At 39.2% G+C, this 21,992-nt stretch overlaps 1 protein-coding gene across 5 annotated transcripts in view; it reads left to right on the top strand.

Moving 5' to 3' along the window:
• Positions 1-21,992, top strand: part of UBE3D (ubiquitin protein ligase E3D) — a 202,517-nt gene that overhangs the window by 126,834 nt on the left and 53,691 nt on the right. For 4 of the 5 annotated variants that reach the window (XM_027855266.1, XM_027855284.1, XM_027855274.1 and 1 more), the window contains one exon: positions 9,547-9,706. The exons of the other annotated variant lie outside the window; for it this stretch is intronic. In XM_027855266.1, coding sequence (XP_027711067.1) covers positions 9,547-9,706 — 160 coding nt within the window. The remainder of the gene's footprint in view (positions 1-9,546; positions 9,707-21,992) is intronic. 5 annotated transcript variants of the gene reach the window in all.

Here is a 21,992-nt window from a genome sequence, read left to right as displayed (position 1 = left end):
AATTAATGTATATAATGTATATATACATATATAAAGTGTTTTGTTTTTAAAAAGTGTATTATAAACTTAATAAAACATGAACGTTTTAATATACAGAGAAAAACAGAAAGGGAGATTGTATATATGAAATTGTAGGGTTTTTTCCCTTTGTAGATCTTTTTTATATAGAATTTAATGTGCTAGATTTAATACAGCCCTACTTTTCTGTGTCCCTTTCTGAACTTCCTTCTATTCTCCTGTTTTTTTAATGATTCATTGATGTTCTTTCCTTTCTTTTCCTCCTTTTTTTTTTTAATCAGTGTCACTAGCCCCATAAAGCACTTGAAGTGTTGTTATTACTACTTTTTGTTACTACTCTTACTATTATTACTACCACCACCACCACTACCACTGCTACAGGGCTTGTGAAAAGGGCCTCTCTAGCATTAAGCATTTCCCACCACCTTAGTTCCTTCTAAAATCTTCAAGAGGAAAGCCAAGAGCAGTTGTCTGGAGCAGCCCTCTCTCGTGTTGAGAATTTCCAGCTTTCTTTCACCTTTGTCCTGAGCAGAATTCCTCGAACAGAAATGGGTAGCCAGTTTTTATGCAAGCTTAGGAATGATCCTGGATGCAGTCAAAGACTGTCTCTTTTCCCCAATACCTCTGCGTTCAGCATCCTTGCCCTCCTTCTTGGGTACTCCCCTCCTCTAAATTCTTCTGTCTTCCAACCTCTTCTTAATTCTGTATTTGTTGCCATCTGGCTCAGTTAATTCTTGATAATTTGCCATAGTGGTCTGCTTTGTTACTCCTCCTTCCCCTTTCCCCAGAACTCGCCAACTGCTTCCTTCCTTCCTGATTCTCCCCATTTGGGAGTAAGTGACAAAAGCATGCTGACTGACTTCAGTACAAATTCTCCATAATTCCACTGGTGTGTTTTTGCTCCAGTTGATCCTTTTCTTAATTTCTTTTTTGATTCCCTCACCCATTCCTGACAGTAGTGCTTCCAAATTTTCCTTCCTCTCCTTTCCTTCCCTCCTCCCCTCTCACCCCCAATACAAATTCAGCCCTTACTCTTTTATTGAATTTTTTTCCTTTTTTTGCTAGGCAGTGGGGTTAAGTGAGTGTCAAGTAAGTGTCAAGTGTCTGAGGTCACATTTGAACTCAGGTCCTCCTGACTCCAGGGCTGGTGCTCTATCCTCTGTGCCACCTAGCTGCCCCTAGCCCTTACTATTTAAACAATAACTATGCCTGATGTTTTACTGAAGAAATTGAAGCTATACGTCCTTAGGTCTCTTGCCTTTTCCAGTCTTCCTTAATCTTAGTGTCTTCTCCCTGAGATTATCAGGGGATATTCCCCTGAATATAATTTTGTTTATATGTTAGATTCCTCCTTAGACCATGAGCACCTAAGGAGCAGGGACTAGTTTTTGCCTTTCTTTGTATCCTTAGTGCTTAGCACAGTGCATACTTATAGTAGGCACTAAATAAATATTAATTGACTGACAAGCACATAGGAAACAAATTCAAAACAAAGTACAGAGCAAATGTATAATACATTTATTCTGTATATGCTTATATATGTTTGTCTTTCCAGCTACAATGATTATAATATGAACTTTTTGAGGGTAGGGTTTGTTTTCATTCTTTTTGTTTGTCCTTCCTCTTGTTCAGTTGTTTTTCAGTCATATCCAACTTTTCCTGACCCCATTTTGGGATTTTTCTTGGCAGAGATACTGTAGTGGTTTGCCATTTCCTTCTCCAGCTCACTGTACTGATGAGGAAACTGAGTCAAACAGGGTTCAGTGACTTACCCAGTGTCACACAGCCAGTTAGTGTCTGAGGCCAGATTTGAACTCAGGTCCTCCAGACTCCAGGGCCAGCGCTCTCTCCACTGTGCCACCTGGCTCCTCTTTTATTTGTGTCCCCAGGAGCTAATGTGGTGCTTGACACAATAGGTGTTTTATAGTGCTTTATAAATGCTTTTTGATTGATCTTAAGGGAATGATGAGTTGAAAAGAGTTGATTAACAAAGGAGGGCAGTTCCATTTGTTTCACTTGACCTGTAGAAGACTTGTCCTCTTTAAAGCTATTTTCTTTTAAAAAATGGTTTTATTGATGCTTTTCATCTTTATGTCATATCTTTTTTTTTTTTTTTTTTTGGCTAAGCAATGGGGTTAAGTGATTTGCCCAAGGTCACATAGCTAGTAAGTGTTAACTGTCTGAGGCCGGATTTGAACTCAGGTCCTCCTGACTCTAGGGCTGGTGCTCTATCCACTGTGCCACCTAGCTGCCCCAGTATCATAGTCATTTCTTGAGGGAGAATAAGAACTTTCTGTTACCCCTCCAGATTGAATCCTTTCTTTTGACCACGAAAAACAATTGAGCAAACACATCTCATGTGGTGATCCTACTGGGTAGCGTTCTGCCCCAGCAGTTCCCCACCTCTTTGCTATTAGAAGGAATTTGTTATCTAGTATTTCTCTGTTTTTTCAATTACTCAGTTTAGGAAGTTTAAATTCCTTTTATTGAGCAGTTAGGTAGTACAGTGATTAGAATGCTTAACCTGGAGTCAGAAAGACCTGAATTCAAATCCAACCTCAGACACTTACTAACTGTGTGACTCTGAGCAAGTCACTTAACCCTGTTTGCCTCAGTTTCCTCATTTGTCAAATGATCTGGAGAAGGAAATGGCAAACCACTCCAGTTCTCTGCCAAGAACACCCCAAATAGAGTCACGAAGAGTCGGACAGGACTGAAAAACTATGAGCTTCCTTTATTGATCTTGTCATTTACATTGTTGAAACGACTGTACATGTTGTTCTTTTGGATTAATTCATATAAATTCTAAAGCTTTTTGCCAAACATAGAATTTAATGCCTCATTAATCTCAACCTATTGTCATCTAAATATTTGTGCATTAAACTCTGCTCGTTAAGCATCGGTAATGATGCTTCCACTTAGCACCTTTAATCAGAGAAGCTCTTAGTGCTGCCTAGTGAGTAATTGCAGAAATGGCTATTTCTGTCTTAAAGAGTTGCCTGGGACATTGAGAGGTCAAGCCCCGTGCACAGAGAGAGTGTGTGTGTGTGTATGTTTTCCCATTTCAGTCCATTTGCCAAATCTGATCATGTGCAAGTTGTTCCACGGTTTGTAAAGCGTTACCGTAGACCTTGACAGAAGTGCTCTGGTAGTTTCTGCCCAAAGCATTTTGTCCCTCTTTCCTAGGGATGAGGGTAGGCAGCATCCTTATTAGAGAAAGTACCAGGTCATTTTTCATCCCAGGATAGAGGATAAGGGAAAAGAGAGAATGTCTCTGCAGATAACAGATAGAGTTACCTCTCTCATTCATTTTCTTAATAAGTGCTTAATTATTTGTAACTAGAATGAGGAAGGTGCTATTACATTTTAGAAATGTTTAGGGTTTCTCATAGATCACATCATTTAATGCTAAGGTGGTATAGTGGATAGAGTGTCGGGCCTGGAGTAAGGAAGACTTGAGTTCAAATGTGACCTCAGACGCTTATTATCTGTGTGACTCTGGGTAAGTCATTTGATCCCTGTTAGCCTCAGTTTCCTCATCTGTAAAATGGGGATAATGATTGCACCTACTTTCTGGGATAATTGTAAAGCACTTAGCTCAATGCCTGGCACATAGTAAATGTATAAATGTTAGTTATTTTTAATGGACAGCATTTGTGAAGAATGTTAGAAAAGATTTCAGTAGGGCTTGAAGATTCAGATACCATCTCTACGTTTCCAGTTCTGTGGCTAATGCTACATAGTGAGGAATGTTTCTTTTTCTGCAAAGTGGGTTGTTCTAGGTCTCCTCCGACTTGAATGTTGCTTGTGTTAGAGCTGTTAACATTGTTGATAAAACCTAGAAGGAAGAATGTTTTTCTTGAGTTAGAGCTATACAAGTATTGAGTATTTAAATTCTTAACTTAAACTCAAGAGAGGCAGTATAGTGTAGTGGGTACAGAGCTAGCCCAGGAGCCAGAAAGAACTGGGTCCAAATCCCACCTTCCTCATTGACTGGCTATGTGATCCTGACAAGTGACTTTACCTCTCAATGTCCCAGGCAACTTTTTAAGATTGAAATTTGCAGAGAAGGTGCTGAGCTGTGTTGGTAGAGGGATTTTCCTCACACTGGAGTACTCCACATGGATGAAATCACAGCCTCAGTTTCCATCCCTAACTTAAGGCTCTCTTGGTGGAAAATGGTGCAATAGGGGTGTCCTCCATTTTTGGCCTTCTTGAGAATGTACAGAACTGGGAGAAGAGCTTAGAGGGATCCCAGATGCAGATTTTTGTTGTGTTTTCTCTTTCAGGGCATCTGTTTCCATTGCTCTCTAAATTGAAACTCTCAATTGTGCATTTTGTAATTTGGTATTAGCATAGCTAAGAGGTCGATTAGTAGGTTGCTCCATCTGTGTAATATCCCTTCTCCTAACTTGTGGCCTAACTCCCGCTGACAGCACCCAACAGGAACCTTCCTTGGAAACTTCTTTGCAGCTACAATGTAGGAATAGAATACTGTAGGATCTGGGCCACTCAACTGAAGAAACCTTTTGAGTTTCTTCTGTTTCTGATTACATTTAGATTCCTGGCGCATGGAATAGTGTATGGAGTTCTCCAAAGGAGAATAAAGTCCTGTAGTAGAAAGAATGCTAGATTTGGAGTCAGAGGACCTAGATTCAAATCCTACTTCTTTTAGTAACTACCTATGTGACCTTGGGCAAGTCACCACCCCTGGGACTTCAGTTTTCTCATCTTTAAAATGAGGAGGTTGGATCTGATAACTTTCGAGGTCCCTTTCCGTTCTAGACTAATCCTCTGATCACAGCTTCCTGGCACCACCCATTGTGTATGGGCTTCTCCAGAGGAAAACAGTATGCTGCAATAGAGAGAGTGTTAGATTTGGTTTTTGAGGACCTGGATTCAAATCCTGACTCTTCAACTTCCTGTGTGCCCTTGGACAAAGTCATTACATCACCTCTAGTATGGACTTCCTTTATATTTGGTAGAGGTTGGTCATTTTCCATTGGTATATCAGATATTACTGATTCTGAGTCAGTTTTATTTTTTGTGATGGTCATTGCTTGACAAGACCAATGCCTTTTTACTCTTTTAATGAAAAAAATATTTCTGAGATGAGCCTTCTGACTAATCAACAAGAGTTTGGCTTCTTTTGTCTCCTAATGCAAAACCATGTTTTCTACCATATTTTTCACCAGCTGCTCCTATGCCCACCTTCTCACTGAAGCTGCCATATATTAACCTATAGGTTGATTTGTCTTGGAGGGTCTTGTCAAGTTTTTAAAAAAAATTTTTTTTTTTTTTTTTGCAATTTCTCTACTTAAACATCTTGAACAGATATTTGCATCTAGGCTGCTAAAATTGCTGTGGTGGACTCTTTATCTAAAGCTCATCATGAAGACTGGAAGGCGAAGTGACCAAATAGCCTATGAAATGATTTTTCCTTATTGATCTCTGGCACAAAAATGAAATTAATTCGCTGCCAAATGTTGCTAACTTCTTTTTTCAACCGAATAAATAAATAATATCGTTGAAAGGGGAAGGAGAGGAATAAGCATTTAAATAATACTATGTGGCAGGTACTGTGCTAAGCCTTCTATAAATATTATCTCCTTTGATCCTCACAGGAACATTGGAAGGTGCTATTATTATCCCTATTTTACATTTCAGGAAACTGAGGCAAACAGGTTAAGTGACTTGCCCAGAATCACACAGCTAGCAAGTGTCTGAAGCCATATTTGAATTCAGGTCTTCCTGACTCCAGACTTAGCATTTTATCCACTGTAAGAAATCTCAGAGGTCATCTAGTCCTGCCCATTCATTTTACAGATGAGACACAGGTAGTAATCATCAAAGGCAGAGCAGGTGCTCCGTCTGCAAAAGTCATTGCTTTTTCAACTGTACTGCCTCTTCAAAGAGAACATTCCTCCAGCCATATGTGCATATGCTGCTTTTTTCTATCTTTGAGGATTTTTTTGTCTTTTTGTTTTTTGTCATATAGTGAGACTGTCAATATCGATGTGGTCTGCTTTCTCCAATAGCCTGTCAGCTCTTTAGTCATGTTGTAAAGGTCTCACATTGAGTTCCTATGGGCAAATTAACATGTGTAGACCATATAAAAATTGTATGATTCTTAGAATGGTTGATGTGCACCAATGAAAAGGGTTTTCACACTTGTTCCCAAAGCTGAGAACATCCTCTGTTGGCTCTCTGTGGGGGCTATTTAATATCATCAGAACAGCCCAGGGGTTTGCATCAACATCAGATATTGTAAGAGTTATGACAAATGCACCACAAGGAAAGACTATCAGACTTTTGCTGCAAACTAAGGACCCAGATGATTGACAGTTATAGAACTGCTCCCAAAGAATAGCATTCTCTATGACATTCCAGTGTAACCATTTCTATATCCTTGCATATATCTCTCTGCAGCAAGGATGAAGAAGGGAGTTGTGTTGATGCATATGAGTCCAGACAGATACTGCTACTTCTTCCTCTGCTTCCAATATCCCTTTCCTCTATTAAGAGAGAGAATCACAAGGAGAATACTGCTTACAATATTTGGGGAATAAATTCTCAAGGGGAAGTGATTGCTGCTCTTTTCATTTTAGCATATTTTTAAGAAATATTTTTTAAGTTAGTTAGCATTTAATTTTCTTTCCCCATCAAGAAAAGAAAAGAAAACAAAATTCTCTTAACCAATAAGCAAAGTCAAGCATAAGAAATTTCCATATTGACCATGTTCCAAAATATAAAGTACCAACCTTCCCATTAGAGATTAGGTAGGAAGTAATAATGGTCCTAGATCTCCTCCCCAGGATTACTTTTAGCTTCAAAAGAGTAATTAGATAGACCATGGAAAGGGCATTTGAGGACCTAGGGAATTTCAACATTGAGGGACAACAGTGAAATAATTTTATTTTATCAGCTCAGTTCTAAATCTTGATGGCATGGCATAGAGCTGAAGTATCCGATATCAACAGCTGGTAGTTTGATAGTATACATTTGTATAATGTATTACAACTTTATTTTCATTCATTGTTCATAGATTTAGAGCTTGAAAGAATATTTGTTGTTCAGTCGTCTTTCAGTCCTGTCAGATGCTTCGTGACCTTATTTGAGGTTTTCTTGGCAGAGATACTGAAGTAGTTTGCCATTTCCTTCTCCAGCTCATTTTACAGATGAAGAACTGAGGCAAACAAGGTTAAGTGACTTGCCCAGGGTTACACAGCTTGTAGGTGTCTGAGGCCTGATTTGAACTCAGGTTTCCCTGACTCTATGGCTGGTGTTCTATCCATTGTACCACCTAGCAGCCCAGGGGCTATGTAATCCAAACTCCTCATTTTACAGTTGAGGAAACTGAGGCCCAATAAGGTTAAAGAACTTGTCCAAAGTCATAAGGTAGTGAGTGGCAGAGTTGGGACTTGAACTCAGACCATCTGAATCTAAATCTAGCCATTTTTTCACTAAACTGTGCTTGTCTCCTTCATTTCCATGATTTCATCTGAGCCTCACAACAGCCCTGTCAAGTAGTGCAGGTGGTATCATTAGCCCATTTTGCAGATGAAGAACACACCCATTAAATGCCACAGGTGGGACTTGAACCCAAGTCTTCTTAAACCCAGTCTGGGTTTCATCTAAGTTTCTGTCATTACCTCATCCTTGGGTGTGGAACTCTCTCCTACTTGGAATTCAGTCTTGGTACTAGAGGAGTGCCTACATTTTGATAGAAGAGAGAAGGTGCACTACCCAGAGGCAGAGTGAGATGGTGCAAATGGTTAGAGTATGGCCTGGAGTCAGGAACACCCAATTTCTACTATGGTCTCAAATTTTACCTGGGTGACCATGAACAAATTCTTTAACTTCTGTCTGTCTCAGTTTCCTCAGCTGTAAAATAAGGGTAATAATAGCATCTGTCTCCTAGAGTTGTTGTGAGGATCAAATGAGATAATAGTCATACAGCATTTAGCACAATGTAGGTGCACAATTTAGCACATAGTAGGTGCTTAAGAAATGCCTTCAAGTCAGGAGGACCTGAGTTCAAATCCAGCCTCAGACACTTAACACTTACTAGCTGTGTGACCCTGAGCAAGTCACTTAACTTCGATTGCTTCACCAAAAAAAAAAAAAAAAAAAGGTTGGTGAGGGAACCTGAATGGTTCCATGGGCCACATTCTAGTGGACACTTCATTTGAATCTTAGTATATCCATTGACTCAGAGAGGTTTCTTAAGCAATCTCTTCTGATGAGCATCAGGCTTTCTCGTTATTGTTTTTAAAGTTAATCATGACCAGATGGTCGTAGGGTAGCAGAGGCAAGAAATGAGGACACTAAAGGAGGATTACAGTCAAAAGCTCCAGTGATAGCTGATCAGAGTGCATGTCTAATACCTAATGGGGATAACAATAGCTAATATTTACATAGGCTCTAAGTGTTGCGAAGCGCTTTACATATAATATCTCATTTGGTCTTCACAACAACCTTGTGAACTTAAAATGAATTGAGACCCAGGAGGAAAACTAAGAGTGACAAAAAGGCTTTTTGTGTATTTTGTACTTTAGTGATTTTATTCTCATTTAACAGATGAGGAAACTGAGGTTGGGAAAGGTCATGTGAATGATTGAGGGTCACAGTTATGGATTTGAACCCAGCTCTTCTCAGTTCTTCTTTGTGTGCTATTCCTGTCATCATGACATATTGGTTTGTGGATATTCATAAGAGAATCCGACCTCCTCTGTTTAAGGTTGGCATTTGTCCTAATTAGTTTTTAGCAACTTCAGACTGATTGATGTAGAGTATTTGCACCAAAAGAATGTAGATGATGGCCCATTGGAAGAGGTGAAACCCAAATTCAGACCTAGTTATAATAATTAGTTATTGTTTGGGTCTCAGTACTTTTGGGTCTATATAGACCTACCCTGGTCTCTCACTCCTGCTTTTTCTCTGCTTCTTTTATTTCCTACTTTTGGATAGAACCTCTCTCTGTTTATCATTTACAAAAGTGGTAAACATTCATGGCGGGTGTCCATTCAAGACAGCTTGTGCAGTGTGACTGCCCCATCCATCTGCTGCTTTTTAACTAAAGGCACCAAACATGTCAGTATTCTCAGCACAAGGGAGCTAATGCAAGGAAATGTTTTCAGGCATCAAGTCATCTCTGCCGTGTTTTGCCATCCATGGCTGTCTTAGAATCCAAACATGCGGCAGACAGTGTTTTCAGTGGTCATAAAAATTCAACATCCATGGGCCACTTAACACATTCCACCATATTGTTCTCTCATGGAAACACCCAAGTTTTTTTTTTTTAACTTTACTGTCAAGATGTTAGCTGTTTAGGTCACAAACTGCACAGTGGTTTCTAGAAGTAAATGGATTGTGGTTTTGTTTTTACTTTTAGAGCTGCATGAAATGGAAAAGGAAATTGGGTTCAGTGAAGGCATAGCTCCTGCAGTGTTTTACTGGAAATATTCATACTGTTTTGTTGCCCTTTGATTTCTGTGGAGCACGTCTGCGCTTGTTTGTTCTTCATAGGTTCAGAGATTCAGAGCTGAAAGGGACCTTCGAAGCCATCAGATCCAGCTCCCTTTTTTCGCAAATGAGGGAACTGAGGCAGAGCGATCAGTTCAGGATTCCACAGTTAATAAATATCTGAAGCGCCATTTGAAACCGGAACCTCCAGACTCCCAATCAGGTGCCCTGTCTACTGTGATATGCAAACTTTCTTCTAGGCCAGAACCATGGATTTGACTGGTATACAAAGGATTGACTTTCTTTGGCTTTGTCTCGTTGATTACTTTAGTTCCATGAAGATGAAGGATAGCATCATTACCGGACTGCAGAGGCTCTACTTTAGTAGTCCTCCAAAGCCAATTAATAGTGTTTCAGGCCATTATGTTTGGCTCTTTTCATTGTTGTTGTTGTGGTTGCCCTTAGAGCTGTAGTAAATAATAATGAAGCCAGTTCTCCATTTAAGGTGATTTGCTTCTACTGGGCTCAGCCACTTACTGAAGGCTTGGCTAGCAGGTAAATAAACTCACATCAGTCTTGCCCCTCCCACTGCTCCTGGACTCAGTCAGACCTCATTGCGAGCCCCTCTTCCTGATCTCAGCATTTAGGCTTGGTCCGGGTCCAGCCCCAGCCCCATCCTCAGCAGCCCCTTTCTGGAGCTCTTTGAGTGTCAAAGGCAGGCTCTCCAGAGGAAATGGGAGCAAAACAAAGCATGGGGACTAGAGGAAATGTTAGTAGACTAAGAGAGGGTATCCTATGATTTTTATGTGTGTGTGAGTTTATGTGTGTGTATGTATTGTGCCAAATAGAGTTCCTGGCATATAATAGGGGCTTAATAAATACTTACTGATTGATTCATTTAAAATAATGATTCTGCTTTTCTTTTATAGCTAGTAAATTGGCTCTAAACAAAATGATGCTACAAGTGTACTGTAGACTCCTATGAGTCATGGGGATCGAGTAGAAGGAGGGTGGCGAAGGAGAAGGAGTCTATGACTAGCCCCAAGTCTGGTAGCTCCAAAGAGTGACTTATTCAGCCAATGATCGAGGGAAAGCTGACTCCCATTGGTGAGTGAACTCAGCAGACGCTGACTTTTGCTGCTGTTTTGCTGACTTCCACATTACTGACCTGACACTTTGCAGCCTGGCTCTGCTTTAGCCTTAGTCATGGCCAGCTAGGCCACCCCCACTGCCCCCTGAAAAAAAAAGAGAAAAAGGAAAAAAAGAAAAAGACAAAAAAAACCCAAAACCCTTGTCTCCCTCCATTTAGGGTGTTTGTTAACTCCTGGAAGTTGGACAACTTTCCCTGCTTTCAGATATATTTTCGAATATTGTCCATGATCTAAGGATGCTGGATTTGGCTCAGCCTAATTGATTTCCTTACTTTTAGTCTCTTCCTTTGCCAGTCCATCCGCTATATAGCTGCCAAAGTGATTTCCCCAAGCTGCTATACATTCTTCTTAAAGCTGAGATTGTTTGATTCTTTGTCCTTGTTACCTTTTTAGCTAGCACAGTGCTTGGCACACAGGTGTTTAATAAGTGCTTTTTGATTGACCATGTTACTTCCATACTCAGTAAACTTTAGTGGCTACCTGTTACCTGTGGGGTCAGATATAAACACTTCTACTTGGCATTGAAAACATTCACAATCTGGCCCCAGCCTACCTGTCTAGCCTTATACACTGCTTCCCTTCATATGCTCTGTGGTCCAACTTTTTTGCTATTCTTCACACATACAACACTCCGTCTCCAATGTCTCTACCTTTGCACTGATTGTCCTTCCTGCCTGGAATGCACTCCTTCCTGCCCTCTGCCTTAAAATCCCTAGTTTCCTTTGAAAATCTACTCAAGTGTCCCCTTCATATGAGGCTTTTTCTGAGCCCCTTTTATCAGCACACCTCCCTCCCCCAACTACTAGTGCTTCCTCCCTCAAATTACCTTATATTTGTCTTATATATATTTTGAATATACATATATTATAGTGCATATGTTTATTTATACATCTCCTCTGAAAGAACATAATCTCCTTCAGGGCAGGAACAGTTTCATTTTTGTGTTTATATCCCTAGCACCTAACACAGTGCCTGGCACATAGTAGGTGCTTAATACATTTGTTGATTGACTGAGCCTGTACTCTGCTCCCAACCCCACAGAATCACAAAATTATGCTCTATTACAACCCATGCTTACAGTTGGAAAACGAATCCTTAAACAAAGGGCATACCTTTACTTATATTAATTTATATTTAATTTATATTAATTTATATTTATTTATATTAATGAAATACCCTTCCCCCTCAAAAAATATTAATCAGAGCCAAGGTCTGGCCTAGCCAACTTGTATAACATCAGGGTACAAGGTGAAGCTACTTGAGTTATTTTTCAGTTGTGTCAGACTCTTCATGACCCCGTTGAGGGTTTTCTTGGCAAAGATACTAGAGTGGTTTGCTATTTCCTTCTCTAGCTCATTTTACAGATGAGGAAATGGAGGCAAACAAGGTTAAATGACTTTCCCAGAGTCACACAGCTAGTAAGTGTCTGACATGAAGATGAGTCTTCTAGACTTCAGGCCTAGCACCCACTCCACTGTGACACCTAGCTGCCAGAAGCGACTTGTGCTATGGAGTAGTGGTATGGTAGTGGATTGAATGCTGGGTCTATAGTCAGGAGGACCCAAATTCAAATCCTACCTCAGACAGCCTTCTGGGTGACTGTAGTGAGTCACATAGCCTTACGTGCCTCAATTTCTTGAACTGCAAAATGGGGATGATAATAATAGCCCCTACTTCTCAAGGTTGTTGTGGGGATTAAATGAAATAATATTTATAAATCCCTTCCCCTTATTCTTCTTCCTGTCCCCCCTTTTCCCCTTCTTCCTCTTTTTCTTCTTTCCCTTCTTCCTTCTCTCCCTCCTTTCCTCATTCCCTCCCACTCTCCCCCTTCTCTTCCTTCCTTCCTTCCTTCCTTCCTTCCTTCCTTCCTTCCTTTCTTCTTCCCTTCCTCCCTTCTTGCCTTCTTTCCATTGCCTAGGCTCATACAGAGGAATTTATAGTAAGAAAAAGAAGGCAACAAAGCAGGTATCTTTGGAACAAATTATCAGCATCATCCTCATTATATAAGAACTGACATTTATATAGCACTTTAAGGTTTTTAAAGTATTTTACCCACATTATCTTATTTTATCTCCATAAAATCCTCACAAAGTAGTAATTTACAGGTACTGTTATCCCCATTTTACAGAGCAGGATATTGAGACGTGAGTTGTGATATGTTTCAGAAGTGAGATTGAAACCTACCTCTCTTCTGACTTTAAATCCTATGTTCTTCCCATTATATCAAATTACCTTGTAGCCCAAAAGAGCTCAAAGTATCCCCAAAGATAGATGTTCAAAATCCTTCCAAAGAAACTCTTCAGAATCCTATGACCTCTGTAGGTCAACTAACCACTCACCATTTTTGTGAGGTTCTGTGCTTTGTGTAGGGGATACAAAGACAAAATTGAAACAATCTCTGCCCTCATTTTTTGATTTAGCATTTAGCCAATAAAACTTTTTAAAATGCCTACTATGTGCCAGACACTATGCTAAGTTCTGGGGCTACAAAAAGAAGAAGAAGACAATCCCTGCCCTAAAGGAGATCGCAATCTAATGGGGGAGATGATAAGCATGAAAATATATATAAACATGCTATATACAGAATAAATAGGAAGTAATTAACAGAGAAAAGGCACTAGAATTAAGAAGCGTTGTAGTAAAAACTAAAGTGGACAGGCGATATGGTATAGTAGATAGAGACTATAAATTAGAGATGAGTTCCTAGGATTTAGAGTTGGGAGAAACCTGAGGCCATCTAAGACCAAGCCTGTCATTTGACAGATGTGGAAACTGAGACACAAGGATGTTGTTGAGTTGCCGATCTGTGTCAGTGGAAGGAGTTTCCCAAACCAGAATTCCCTACCTCAATAGAATCACAGGTCTTCCCCTACTTTTACCCCTAAAATTAAGTCAGAATTATGAGAAGCATGGGGCACTGTGGCATGGTTGATAGAAAACTGATCTCAAAACCAGGAAGACCTGTGCTCAAGTTTGACCTCTGAAACGTACTGACTTTGTGAACCTGGGCAAGTCACTTAACCTCTAGGTGCTCTAGGCAGCTGTCCAAGACTATAAGTTAATGGGAAGGTGCCAACCTGCATTGCTAGGAGCAGTTTCCTCACCTGGGGATTCCTTATTCCAATGAAATCAGCGGTCTAGACTCTATTTCTATCTTTAATTATGAGAAATAAAATAAGAAATTGTGTGGTAGATTTATGCTGTATACCATTACATATAATTGTATGTGATTGGTTACAGTTTAGTATTGTATGATCTTTATATACTCCAAAAAGCACTATGTCATATATTACACATCTATATAAAGATCAGAGAGACCCTAGACTTTCAGAGCTGGACAGAGACCTTAGTAATTATTTAAATTAGATTCAGTATAATCTGATTTTATATATGTAAATATATGCACATATATATGTTTTTTGTTGTTGTTTAGACATTTTTTAGTCATGTCCAACTCTTTGTGATCCCATTTGGGGTTTTCTTGCAAAGATACTGGAGTAGTTTGGCATTTCCTCCTCCAGCTTATTGTACTGATGAGGAAACTGAGGCAAACAGGATTAAGTGACTTGACCAGGGTCATACAGTTAGTATCAGAGGTCGGATTTATGCTCAGGAAGATGAGACTTTTTTTTTTTTAGGCAGTTGGGTTTAAGTGACTTGCCCAGGGTCACACAGCTATTAGGTGTCAAGTGTTCGGTCTGAGGCCGGATTTGAAGTCAGGTCCTCCTGACTTCAGGGCTGGTGCTGTATCCACTGTGCCACCTAACTGCCCCAAGATGAGACTTCTTGACTCCTGGCCAGATACTGTATCCACTGCATGCTATGTATATATCTAGATGTATCTATCTATACAATATACATACACACATGTGCATATAAGCACATACACACATGTATGTGTGTATTTTTAGTGGGTATCAGTCCCTCCATCAGGAGGGAATGTCACCCCACTATTTTTATGATTGTTGATTCAGATTCAACTTATGTCATTCTCAATTTATAATTCCTTTTCCAGGAGAATTTCCTGTCAGAGCATTGACTGTGTTCCATAGATCCTTTTATCTAGTATTCTGTTAGAGGAGGAAAAGGATGTTTTTATGCATAATTGGAAGATAATGATATCAGTAATGAGAGCTGCCATTTATGTAATGATTTATGGCTTCCAAAATGCTTTCTGTGCAGTCTTTCATTTGAGCCTTGTAACAGCCCTGTGTGGTAGGTAGGTTAAGTAAAGTTATATCCTCATTGGGAAGATGAGGAAACTGAGGCTCAGCAAGGTGAGGTGATTGGCCCAAGGTCACATGTACAGTGTTGGACCTAGGACTTTTGATTCCAAATCTAGTCCTTATTCCACTTGTACCCCAGCTAGATAATCAAAATACTTGGAAGCATAATGAGAGCTTACATTTGGAAATTCCTGTGTACGTCTTTAAAATAAAGTTGTTACTGAATCCATTTATATTTTAACATTTTAAGAAGATGTGGTAAATGGTTCTGACTTTCTAAGGATGCTAAGGGGCTAGTGTCAGGTGGTTGGACCTGCCTAAAAACAGGTGTGAAAGATTTTTAATAACCTTCCTAGTGGCATTGGTAAATTTCTCATGGTGAAGTGGCAGTTTGGGATGTAGAATTAATTGCAGAAATCAGGATATATTTGAACCGTATTTTTAAAAGTTTCCATGTTCTAGACATCATCTTAAACCCTTGTGACTTTATTTAGTCAACAAAGTAGAGTGGTAGATAGAGGCCTAGAGTTTGAGTCAGGAAAAACTTAAGTTGAATCCTGTCCCAGGTACTAGCTGTGTGACCTTGGGCAAGTCCCATGTCTCTGTCTGCCTTAGTTTCCTTAACTATAAAATGGGGATAATAATGGAGATAATATCTATATCTATATCTTTGTCTATCTATATTTTTTTTTTTTTGGTGAGGCAGTTGGGGTTAAGTGACTTGCCCAGAGTCATACAGATAGTGAGTGTTATGTGTCTGAGGCTGGATTTCAAATCCAGGTCCTTCTGACTCCAGGACTGTTGCTCTATCCACTACACCACCTAGCTGCCCCAAGATAATATATATTTGAAAAGCACTTAGCACAGTGCCTGGTACATAGTAGCTGCTTAGTAAATGCTTCTTTCCTTTCCTTGTGTGACTTTGGGCAAGTCATTTATCCTCCCTGTGCCTCTTCTAAAAAAGAAGAATAATCATAGTAGCATCCTTCTCAGTGGGGTTATTATGAGAAATGACATAATTTGTATACAGTGCATAAAGAGGGCCATAGAAATATTTGTGTCATGCACACACATAAAAGGTTAAGACCATACAAGAAACAGGTATTTTTTTGTGCAGTGCCAATTGTTTTAAGTTTGTTTTCTGAAGGAGAATTTGATGAGTGACTTCTAAAGAACTTTCCATTTTCTCCCTCCCTTCCCTTATATGGGGTTTTGTACATGCATGTTTCCTTTTGAGAAGGGAAATGAAGACTTTTTTCCTTCATTTTTCCTATTTTAAAATACCAGGTATGCTGAGGCTGGCATATCTGTGTGAATTTGATTATATCTTGTGGGGATATCATTGTCCGACAGAGAATGTTATAAAGCTTAAATTTAAATTTGTACATTTGGCCCCAGGCTTTCTCAGGACATAAATATTTAATAAGGATACTTTATCTATTCAAAGGGTTTAGTTGACTCCAAGGTTTCTCTGAGAGAAATTTTACCGGGCTAATTTCTATGGTATAATTTTTCATTTAGCAGACTCAAGTTTCTAGTAATAATTATTTAAACTTACGCAGCCCATGATGGTGCTTATCCAATCACTGTCCAAGTACTTTTAGTCTTTTTGTTGTATAACTACTGTTATTGTCTCAAATGAGGTATTTATAAAGCATTTGACATAGGGCACACAGTAGGTACTTAATAAATTACATGCTTGTTCCCTTCTTCCAGCCCCCAACCCTACTGTCCCCACCAAGAGCAGCAGCATCATACTTCTTGACAATTAGAGCTGTCCTGTGATAGAATAAAGGCATCTGGGTGGCACAGTGGATAGAGTGCCGGGCCTGGAATTAGGAAGACTTCTCTTCCTGAGTTCAAATCCTGCCTCAGACACTTAGTAGCTGTGTGATGCTGGGCAAGTCACCTTACCCTGTTTGCCTCAGTTTCCTCATCTGTAAAATGAGCTGGAGAAGGAAATGGTAAACTGCTCCAGTATCTTTGCCAAGAAAACCTCTGATGGGGTCATGAAGAGTCAGACACAACTGAAAAAACGACTCAACAATAGAAAGGATAGAATATGGTATTTTGGCAGGGTGTGACTTCTTTTGTCACTAGAGGTGTTCAAATTAAGGATGGTTGGACATTTGTTGGAGATAGTGTATAGCAGAGGGGTTAAGCAGCCCAAAGTGGGACCAGAACCAGATGAAAATGTAATTAGCAAATATCTAACAATATAAATAAAAATACAATAGAACATCAATAATCTCAATATGTGGCTTTCTAAGTCAATATACATCCCTCAGGAATTCTTATATGTGGTTTAGTGGCCCCATTTCTATTTGAGTTTGACACCACTGGTATAGAGGGTTAGGTATGGGTTAGATGAGGTAACCTTTAAGGTCCTTTCTAATTGTGAGTGTCAGTGTTTTGGTAATGACGGTAAAGAGGGTGTTATCAGGAAATTTACTGATGTAGAACATTTAGTTCCCTGGTAACAACAAATAAGTAAGATATTACTGTATTCAGAAATAAACACAGCAAAGATATATATGAAGAGGCCACTTAATCCCCCAGCCCAGTTATTAGATATTTACCAGCACACCCCTATATTGCTTTGTAAGTATCGCTTCAGCTTGGCAGAAGCTCAATAGGAGTGCAATAGAAAGTTCAGGGAATGAAGTAATAATTAGACTGGTGACCTGGTGACTATAGGCTAATAATAATAATAATAATAATAATAATAATAATAACAATAATAATGATATTTGTCATTCTTCAAAGTTTGCAAAGTCCTTACATCCATTATCTCATTTGAACTTTTTAACACCCCTATCTCTAAGATTTAGAGCTATAAGATCTTAATCTTAACCTGACAGCTCAAGTAAATTGGTACTATTGATCATCCCTAAAGAAGTCTTAAAAAAAAAAAAATTAGGGGCAGCTAGGTGGTGCAGTAGATAGAGCATGGGCCCTGGTGTCAGGAGGCCCTGAGTTCAAATGCGGTCTCAGACCAGACACTTGACACTTACTAGCTGTGTGACCCTGGGCAAGTCACTTAACCCCAATTGCCTAACCAAAAAAAAAAAGTATTTATTATAATATTAAAAAATTACTTAATGCAGATTTTTCACATCACTGTTACTTTTCAATGCCCTAATTCCCCAAAGGACCCTCTCTTATAATAAATATAATTATTCAAAAAAACCAGTGGGCCCATTGACCATTTCTGATAGCATACACTTCATTCTGCACTAATCTACCACCTTTCTAACAGGGAAGTATATTTTATCATCAGTCCTGTTGGGTAAAGATTATCTGAATTCTGATGTCTTTTAGTGTTTTCTTCCCCTCTACATTATTTTGGTCATTGGTCTTACTTTTCCCTGAATCATCAAGTCTTCTAATATTTTTCCAAATTCTTCATATTCATCATTTTTTATAGCACTCAAATGTAGCTATCAACGTTACTTAAAAATGAATCAGTAAGCAAATAAATAAATATGACTGGTTGGCATTAGGGAGCCGCTAAATATGCTCGACTATGATGTACCAGCTTCCCATTTTAAGAGTTACCTTTTCTTCTGCTGCCTACTTCATAGGATTGTAGGGTTCTAGATTTAAAGATGGAAGGAACCTTGGAGGCTGCTGAGTGTAACCCCTTCATTTTACAGATGAAGAAATGGAAGCATAGTGAGGTTAAATGACTTGGCTAGGGTCACGTAGCTTGTAAGTATATGAGGATGAATTTGAAACTGGGTCTTCCTGATTCCAAGTTCAGTGCCCCTTCTACTACTATTCTTCATTTTGGGATGATTTTGGAATGGTTTTTTTTTTTTCCAAATTTTGGAACTTTGGAATTGATTATGTGACATGGTGACTCTGGCAAAGGACCTCCCAGCATAGTGTGCTCACATCAAAGAAGGCACTGTGTTTTATGGACAAAACAGAATTGCAGTAGTTCAAAAGAAATGTGAGATGTGCAAATTTAGAGATATCTTCACCCCAAGTGTTCATGTGGACTATCTGTGCCTGACCTGTGGTAGAGCCTTCTGAGCTTGTATTGGTCTGGTCAGCCTCAGTTGGACACATTGTACCTTGACTCCAACACTGTGATGTCATTTTAATCCTCTTCGAAGATGAAGGACAACAACCAACCAACATCTCATTTTATTAATCCATTCCTAAGTTGATGAGCACTCACCTTGCTTCTGGTTTCTTACTACCACAAAAAGTTCTACTTTAAATATTTAGTTATATATGGTTACCTTCTTTCTGTCTTTGACCTCTTGGGTTATATATGTAGGAGTGATATCTCTGGGCCATTCAGTCAGTCAACAAGCATTTATGGAGTGCCTGCTATGAACCAGAATAAAACAGTTCCTGCTCTTGTAGAGCTTAACGTATGATTGATCATGTCTTCTAAGCAGTCATCCAAAAATCTTCAGTAGTCATCTGAAGCACTATCTTGCTTGGACAATTTCAGACTATCATTTTTAGTTTAGTGATTCTCTGGATTGTAAGTGTGTTTCCTGCCCTTTGGATTTCAGTAAGAGAGGTACCGTGCCATAGTGGGTAGAGAGCAGGTTGTGAAGCTGGTGAGATGTAGCTTAAGTCCTAACCTTTTTCATATACTAACTGTGTGATCCTGGGCAAGTTACTTGATCTCTGAATGTTCTGAGTAGCAGAGAAAGTGCTCACCTGCATTGGTAGAGAGTTTCCTTGCTAGAAGGTCCTTATATCTGTGAAAGCAGTTTCAGTCCCCATCTCTTATCAATTTCAGTAGGGTAATTTAATTATCTAGACAAAACCCAGCAGATGATCTGGAATGTTCTTTAGTATTCTTCCACAGCTCTGCCATTGTGTCACCTTGGGTATATTTATTTCTTAGCATCCCCAGTGCCTTTGCTTTCCCATCTGTAAGCTGGGTATTTAAAAATGCATGCCATATGGCCAACTCAAGGCTTAGTTAGATAACGTCCATGATTCAGGAAGCTGAACAGAGTGTAATTTCTTCTTTCTTTTTCTGTTGAAAGTGTAAATGGGTATCCTTTGTTCAAAGATGAAAAGAGATAATGGAAAAGGAAATATAAATCTGTCCTTTCATAATAAAAAAAGGTCTGTTTCCTTCCTCTGTCCCTTTCATTACTATTTATACTAGTGGGAGGGTTTAAAGATAATTTGAGTGTTTGTTTTTTGTTTGTTCTGGTATAGCTTCTGTGATCTCTATAGATGAGCTCAGGAAAAAGAATGAAAAGACATCTCTGTAAAGGAATTTATCTTTCCATATCACTTCAAACTCATATGGTTTGATTTTGTATCCTGTGAAAAAGATGAGGGATGTGCGAAGAGAAGCCTAGAGCTTCTGTCCTTCTTCATTCATGTGCCCCTTCTGCCACAAACCTTCTATCTTTTAGAGTCACCTTGGCTTACCTTTCTAACTCAGTAGGTTGAAGCTGACTTTTAATATTGGCAATAATATTTTAATATTTAATTTAATACTGGCAATATTAAAAGGCAGCTTCAACCTACTAAGTCAGAAAGGCAGGCCAAGTTTGAGAACCCCATCCTGGCAGCCAAAACAAAGTGAGACTAGCCAAGGAGATGGAAGAAATGGTACCCTCTCAAATGCAGCAATCAACATTACTTAAAACTAAATACGTAAGCAAGTAAATAAGTGGATAAATAAACAAGGCTGGCTGGCATCAGGGAGCTGCTGAATACACTTAAATGTGATGCGCCAACTTCCCATTTAAGAATTACCTTTTCCACTGCCATACTCCACAGTAAATGCATGCTTAGTTCTTTTTATAGAGTGGTTACAAGCACTGAGCTAGATTAATCACAAGCGCACAATCCTTATGAGTGTCCTGGGGATATTTTCCACTGGAAGCTGTTTTTCCTTTTTAAAGATGCTTGAAATGGACCTAGATGTTATCTGCAAGGATTTTTATATTACAGTATTGCCAAGACATTACTGGGTACTGATTAGTCTAGCTTTCCCCCCTAAACCTATGTGCTCATTTGCCTATCCCACTCCCACATAAATTTCTGTGTTAGATTTGGGACTCTTAAACTCATTAAACCTAAAGAAATAAAGTAAAAATTCTTAGTGTTTCATTCACTACAGGATTTTCAGGTGGGCCAGGCCATGACATGTACATTCAGAAGTTAAACCTTAAGGATGGAGAGGTACATGGTGGGTGTTAGCAGGCTATAACATATCCAGCCAGGGGAAGAGCAGTAAGTAATAAAGGACTTCATCAAAGAACTGTGTGATAGGAAAAGAAGATGGATTAGCTATGTACATGGCACAAAAGGAGAGATGACACATGCATTTCCAGAACGCTTCACTTGGTTACCCACATGATGTCAGGAGAAAGCAAGGAAGTTTTCAGCATGTTAGGTGGACCTTCTGTGGGGAAATTTTGAGAGACTATCGACAGGATGGTCAGGGATGGTTGGATTGTGATGTGTATTGTTGGAAGGAAATCCTGATTCTAGGGGGCCACAGATCCATTTGAATATTGTTTCATCCCCCTGAAGGATTTCAGCTGGGTTCCTCTGAGGCTAAGCTTTTTCTGCCAGTAAAGGAGTCATAGTTAGTGATGAAGGGTCTTCATCTCAATCATCTTCTGATACCTTGCCCTGGCATGGAGATGAATACAAGCTCTCAAAGGTTTTTTTTTTTTCCAGTTGGAGCTCAGTCTGGAAGGTTCTGCAAGCTTTGGGTATGGCATGATTCCAGCAAGAAACTTCCTGTCTCCCTGAAAACCAGTCCAGTGTGGAGATGGGCCAGCAGGCGAGACATTTTTTAACCTTTGTAATTCACAAAAAAGTCTAGGTGGAGGGCTGAAATATCCACATCAGTGAAATCAGAGTGTTGGAGTATTTGCATTATTCAGTGCTCCAGAGGATAGAATGTCCATTTACTTGGCTACTTTGAAAAATGCATGATTTCATCATTGTGAGAATTGCTAGGGTAAATATGGTATGAAAAATAAAAGGCAGATTGTAAGAAGATCCTTACAGAAAAGTCAATTCTGAATTTTATAGGTTTGCTGTATTTCATAACTGAAATTGGTATTTTTCGTAACTGAAATGCTATGTTAATATCTTTCTTTACTTAATGTGCAGTTTGTCTTTTTTT

Source organism: Vombatus ursinus, unplaced genomic scaffold (genome assembly GCF_900497805.2).
Source record: "Vombatus ursinus unplaced genomic scaffold, bare-nosed wombat genome assembly UNPS02000582.1, whole genome shotgun sequence".
Taxonomy (NCBI): Eukaryota; Metazoa; Chordata; class Mammalia; order Diprotodontia; family Vombatidae; genus Vombatus; species Vombatus ursinus.
Note: the sequence above shows the minus strand (reverse complement) of the source record. Positions and strands in the feature narration are given on the sequence as shown.